Genomic DNA, 6,349 nt, shown 5'->3' on the forward strand with positions numbered 1-6,349 from the left:
ACTGAAAACTCAGCAACCCTTCCCAATCTTCAGATCCTGCCACCGCCAACAAATTCGCCGCCCTGGCACACGGATCGGCGCGTAGAACACAGAATTTTACCAATCGAACAGGTGTGTTCGAACAACCGCTTCTGCTCGGCCGATCTGTGCCCGAATGTCACCGCCGCCTGCGCCGCCACACCGGACCCCGCCGCCAGCGCCGCCAAACTCTGCCCCTTCCAGGAGCTCAAGAAGAAGGGTGGGAAAAAGGGTGGGATTCGCCGATCGGGAATAAAATTTCACTACCGGAGCACGTTTCTGCCGAAGAAAGATGGCTCATGATACCAATTTGCCAGGCCCAAGTTGACCTATAGACTTGTAAACACGAGTATAACAAGTGAAGGTAGCTAATCTCTCTGGATCTGACGTATATTAGGAGTGTACGGAGCAAGAGTGTTTAGGGTTCTAGCCCATCATCCAGAATTGGGGAAAGAAGAATGGTCTATCCAGCCACAGCGGCTGGTTATAAGGCTCGCAGTGACAACTAGCGCACTAGTAAAAACGGGAAACGCTACAGTACAACGGCTACGGTGGGAATTCTTCTGAAGCCATCGTAGCCATCCGTTGTCTGAAGCGGTACGTCGCCGGAAACGCTTCCCCTAACTGGATCTTCAACAGGGCTAACTGAACATGCCTGACAGGTGGTCGCCGCCTCGGGGTAGGAACTATGTTGGGATGGCCTCGTTGAGGCCACGAAGGTCGAAGTTGCGGCAAAATCCGATGTTGCCACGCCGGCCAAGAGCTTCGAAGGAGCATCGGCTCGGCTCGGTCCAGTGGTCAGCAGTGCCGCTGCGGCGGCCACAAGTCGACGTCAACAAGCAGCAGAGTCACTGCTGCATCCGTTACGGGTAGCGGAGGGGCGGCGATTGGCCAGAATCGACGGGGCCGCGGGGCTGTAGCGGTAAAATATGAGGCTGCCCCAAAAAATTTGCAGCACCAATAAAGATATGGCATCTGGAGCTGTGTTTTTTGTCCAAATGGTCTAAAAAAACAGTTTTTTTAGACAGTTGCCCTATTATACATAATCGGTTGGAGATGCTATCACGGCCACAGGCTCTCTCAACCGATGCTCTGAGAAGTCAAATGTTCAAAAGAGACTATACAGTTTCAAACTGTTAAAAAAAAGGTCCATGCATGTCATCGTCAATATCCATACCTGCATCACCAGGATCTTGGAGCAAAAACGGTCACGATTACTGTGTGGATTTTCAAACCGAAATCACCTTTGGTGCTGTCATGTCCAGATGAGCATACTCAGGACCTCTAACAAATTGGATTGCAACAGATGATGACGACGTAAGATTTATACCAGCATTCAGTGCTGTCAAAATCTCTGGTCTTTCAGAGGAATGGGGGTTAACGGCGCAAAAGAAGTACTCCTACTCCTTTAAAAAAACATCTAGTTATGTCAAACTGGTAGGCTGGAAAACGAAGAGGTCGTGCATAGATGTTTCGATGGAGACCGCAACAATTTTCTTCTATAAACTAAAAGGCATAAATGGAACTTCTGCAGATGAGATGAGAAACAACACATTCAGATTCAGCAACACCGACCCTTTTTATTGTAGCCATCAATGAACACATCTGAGGGTGTCTGAAACCTCCACACCAGCCCACTACTTTCACACGCAATAACAGATGAGTTTACAACTTCCCGTATGTATAACAGACGCACACGTGAAAAATGGTATGCGACGGGCAAGCAGACTAGAGCACCTGCAACTTACTGAGATGCTCCAGGAGAGAGGTCGCCTTGCGCTTGGCTCTGTCCGAGCCGGTCTTGGACAGCTCTGTTAATGGTATTTGAGCACCCAGCCTCCCTATGCAAGCGAGATTCTGGGCATCCTTCTTGCAGAGTGCAAGTAAAATGGCCGCCGCATTCTCCTTGTTACGGGCCTGGCTTGATCTTAACAAATCGATCAAGAAGGGGATGGTGTGAGCCTTGGCTATCGCCGTCTTGCACTCGTGGTGACTCACGAGGACCGACAGGATTGTGAGTGCCTCGTCGGTGGCTCCGGTGCTGGATGAATCTTGCAGCATCTGAACCAGTGGTGACAATATTCCTGCCCGGACCGCGCGGACCTTGTTTGCCTGGTATATGCATAGATTGAACAGTGCTGTTGCTGCATCTTTTCTACCTCTTGAACTGCCACTCTTCAGCAACTCAACCAATGCTTCAATTGCCCCGGGCGTGCTTCCTATCATTATCTTGTTATCATCAATTAGTGACAAGCTGAAAATAGCTGCAGCTGCATTTTCTCTTGCCTCCATGCTACCCGTCCTAAGCACCTGTATGATTGGGACAATGGCACCACCAACCACTATCAGTTCCTTGTTTTGATCATATATGGAGAGATTCAAAAGAGATGTAACTGCGTGTTCCTGGGTTTTTGGGTCTTTTGAGGACAAAAGTTTCACTAGAGCAGGAATAGCACCAGACTCTGCTAGAAGCATGCGGTTGTCTGTACTTTTTTTGGCCAAAGATCTTATTTCTGCAGCAGCAGATTTCCGTTCATCCAATGAGCTGCAAGAGAGATTGCGAACTAATGCTTCAATTGCTAATCTGTCCTCACCGACCTCTACGGAAGAACCTTCATACTTAGATCTCGTAGGTGGTTCGATCCCTTTTTCCTCACACCATTGCAGTATCAAACTTCTCAATACATAGTTTGGGGTTAATGTAAGGTTTTGGAGCTTCTGTTGAGTTTTTGGGCAGGTTCGGTTTCCACCATCAATCCACCTTTGAATGAAAGCACGCTCATATGTCTACACCAATAGCAAGAATATTGTCAGAAGATGCCAAATATATTTGAAACATAGACAGCAACAACCTAAGTGCAGGGCGAATAAATAATAAGTGATGGTGTGGAAATTTACCTGCCCTGTTGACACAATGACAGGATCTCTCATCAGCTCAAGAGATATTGGGCAACGGAAATCTTCAGGCATAGCTACAGTGTCGGGCTTCTTAACGTTGTCAGGTGAGTCTTTTGCTTCATCACTTGTTTTGCTATCACCATTGGTTGGTTTTGCAGAATCATCAACTCTAGTGTTTTCAAGCCCTTCAATTAGCTCAGACGTTATTTTTTTAATGTCAGATTTAGATATCCCGCTTATTTCTGAAATTAGTAAAGCAACATGTTGCAACTCCAAGTGATCACTGCTCAAGTTTTCCAACGACAATGTCTCTGGCTGGCTGTGTGGTTCTTCAGATTGTGATCCAACATTATCAACATGATGAGCTAAGATATCATGAATTTTTGAAAAAATATTTAGATCAAGGGCTCCCTTCTTCTCCATTTCTCTTTTAAGCTGACCCCGCACTAAATCAACCTACAGATTAATCAAATTAAGCAGGTTTGATTAATTAATGAAGCATCAATCTTAGAAATGTATCAGTCAATCAGGTTAACTATTACCTCTTCTTGAACTTCATCAGATATTTGAAAACAACTATGCGGTAGATTTGTTAGAGCTGCTTGCAACTGCCAAGTGACATACTTGAACTGAACAGCAATATTCTTGTCGTTGACATCCTTAACAACGAAAACAATGAAGCATAAGAATTAAAGATACTAACATGTTATTGAATGCAAAATGAATATATAAAAGGGCATGAAGCAGGTCAGACTGTACAGATTCGATACAAGTGCATCTGTGGTCATATTCAAAAGGTTGTTCTCAACTGAGCCGACTGACATGCACGTACCAAGCCATTAAAAATCGTATCTAAGTTGGCAGTAACACAGAGGATGTCGATATGATATGAATACAGCATTGGAAAGGATAATGAACTAGATTTCATATTCACATGTTGTATGAAAGTTTAATTATTTAGACATGACAGTTTTACATTACGAACTAACACAAGAAAGTTTTTTCCTACATCCAGTCCTGTCAGTTAGTTTAATCATGTGCTAGCCTTCTAGGAGATTTCGGATAAAAAGAAACACGTGCTATATATATCCTTCCAACAAGATCAGTTTGGCCCCACAAATATAAACATCATGTGGAGAGAACAATCCTGCAGGCAACACAAGCTAAAAGTATCATACTATTGTGCCTCCTCTTAAAGATGAATCTAGTGCTAATATATTTTGCTAAAGATCATTTGTGCGCCTGAGTCCTGAAGTAAAGAGTAACTTGGGGACAAATAGCTCAAAGAACCTCCTGAAAATTTAGAAGTTACAGACTTACAGTGACAACTACTAAACACTTATCTTCCTTGGACCAATTTTAGGAGAGATGGTTTCAAGGAGTCAAATGACTGGCTTATCTACTCCACCGCATACACATAATCATGCAAATTTGTCAATGTTATCCCAAGTAGCATAGTGTGGTATTGAGACCAAAAGCTAATTTGACGAAATACAAGACCAGAGATCAAAAGGCTCCAGTAAGCAGCAACAATTTAGAAAAGAAAACCCTAATAAATACTTTTAGACAACCCCTAACCCAATTTATACATTCGATGAGTTCAAGTATGGTGACTTGATAGTTAATATGCATTTTTATTAGATATTGAAGGTTGCAAAATACGAATTGGCAATGGCAATGAGATTTCGGATGGATGATGGGAAAAAGGGATTGTAGGAAACCAGGTCAACGTGAACCCATGGTCCTTGCTAAGCATGCTAAGACGTAACTTGTTTGACACCTTCGTTCTTCTTACTTGGTGCGCAAAAGTTTATATTCATCGAGGAATCATAGAAGTATAGGAGGACACGCATGATCTGACCATATCAAGATGCGCCCAAGTCTATTAAGATCTACAGCTGTAGCACCTAAAATATCACAGTGCAATAGCTGCAACTGGAGCGGCTCGACAAAAAGATCTACGCGCAAGCGAAAGTTAAAGCTTCGTGAATGAATTTCTAAAATCTTGCCCGCTATACTGATCGTCAACGGAAACGAACAACGATGCCGAAAAGAGAGCAATCTAGAGAAGGCGAGAACTAGACGCCAAGCAATCGCGCTCCAAGTGTTCGACGGAATCTCGCCCAAGAGCCGCGCACCAAAGAAGCGAGCAATGCAGAAGGTTTGATTCTTTCAACCAAGAGATCCCCGTCAGTCACCTGATCCGCGGCGCCCGTGTCGAGCGCCGGCCCGCGGCCGAGCGCGACGAACCTCCTGGCGGCCTGGAGCGCCCAGAGCAGGTCGGCCACCCACGCCGCCGCCTCGGGCGCCGCCGCCGCCGCGCTGTCCTCCCCAGCCGCCTCGGCGACCTCGGCGACGAGGTGCGTGAGCAGGGACACCTTGCGCGCGAGGCGGAGGCAGTCGGCCCGCAGCGGCTCCGGCGCGGCGGCCAGGTCGGCGGCGCCCACGGCCGCGATCTCCCGCACGATCTCCGCGGCCGCCCCGGCCGTCGCCGCCATCGCGACGCCCCGGGTCAGGACTTCGCGCGGAGGGCGGGAAGCGGGAGCGGGCGCGGTGGCGGTGGCGGTGGGGAAGCGGAGGGGGGAGGGGGCATGCCAATCGCCAATGTCAACGTCGCGCAGTAATGTAGGAGGAGGAGTGCCCGCGCAGGCGCAGCCAGCCGCGTAGTGCGAGGGGGCTCGGGGAAGGAAAGGGATGATGGTGACGACGATGATGGGCTCTGGATTAATGAAATGCGGGGCTGGGCTGAGGTTGGCGGCAGCTAGCTAGCTGGGGAGGAGCCTCCGGTGAGGTGCGGGTGCAGGCCGTGCGGGGGGGAGAGTAGAGGGGAGGGGCGAGGTGAGCTGGGGGTGGGGTGGCTACTGGCTGCCGTTCGCGTGAGGAGAGATTCCCGGGCGCGGCGCGGCAGACCGGAGTAAACAATTGCCAGGAAATCGGTGCCCGCCTGGCTGCAGTCCCCGGGAGCGACGGGTTCCGGATCCCGTGTGGCGCCACGCTCCGCTGCCGAGGACGCGGCACCATTACTAGGCCGCGTTATGCAACAGTTTTTTTTAAGAAAGGAAGTTAATCAAGACATGATCTTTGGGACAGTTGTACTCTTTTTATTACTCCGTTAAAAACTCTTGCTCATTTTATTAATAGATTGGGTGGGGATTAGAAGGAAATTGATTGACATGAACAGGTTCTTCATCATAATTTCTGACCATGATGGCATTTTTGGCTTGCATTTCGTGAATTCCTGCTAACCAAACTAAGGAAGAAACGACTCTCTCAAATTCCCATGTGTAATACCTATTCGACGCTGAACATGGGACTGAGACTATTCGTGTCTAATCCTTCCACGGCTCCCCCTCCCCTCTAAATTATGATTTCCATCCCAATAATTAACCACTTGGCGTGAAATGTGTTTTTTTTATTTGCCTAATATCACACG

General features: G+C 47.6%; 1 protein-coding gene across 2 annotated transcripts; it reads right to left on the reverse strand.

Annotated features, from left to right (window-relative positions):
- Nucleotides 1-1,578: 1,578 nt before the first annotated feature.
- LOC123138147 (U-box domain-containing protein 11) lies at nt 1,579-5,749 on the reverse strand. Of its 2 annotated transcripts, none has more exons than XM_044558058.1 (4): nt 5,115-5,749; nt 3,459-3,575; nt 2,917-3,372; nt 1,579-2,805 (listed from the first exon to the last, which is right to left on the reverse strand). In XM_044558058.1, exons 1-4 carry the CDS (start codon nt 5,412-5,414, stop codon nt 1,747-1,749), a joined length of 1,932 nt encoding a protein of 643 aa, XP_044413993.1. In that variant the 5' UTR covers nt 5,415-5,749; the 3' UTR covers nt 1,579-1,746. The 2 variants fall into 2 exon arrangements, with proteins under 2 accessions (XP_044413993.1, XP_044413994.1); XM_044558059.1 differs by lacking the exon at nt 5,115-5,749 and adding an exon at nt 3,749-5,070.
- Between the last annotated feature and the right edge of the window lie 600 nt (nt 5,750-6,349).

Source organism: Triticum aestivum, chromosome 6B, assembly GCF_018294505.1.
Source record: "Triticum aestivum cultivar Chinese Spring chromosome 6B, IWGSC CS RefSeq v2.1, whole genome shotgun sequence".
Lineage (NCBI taxonomy): Eukaryota > Viridiplantae > Streptophyta > Magnoliopsida > Poales > Poaceae > Triticum > Triticum aestivum.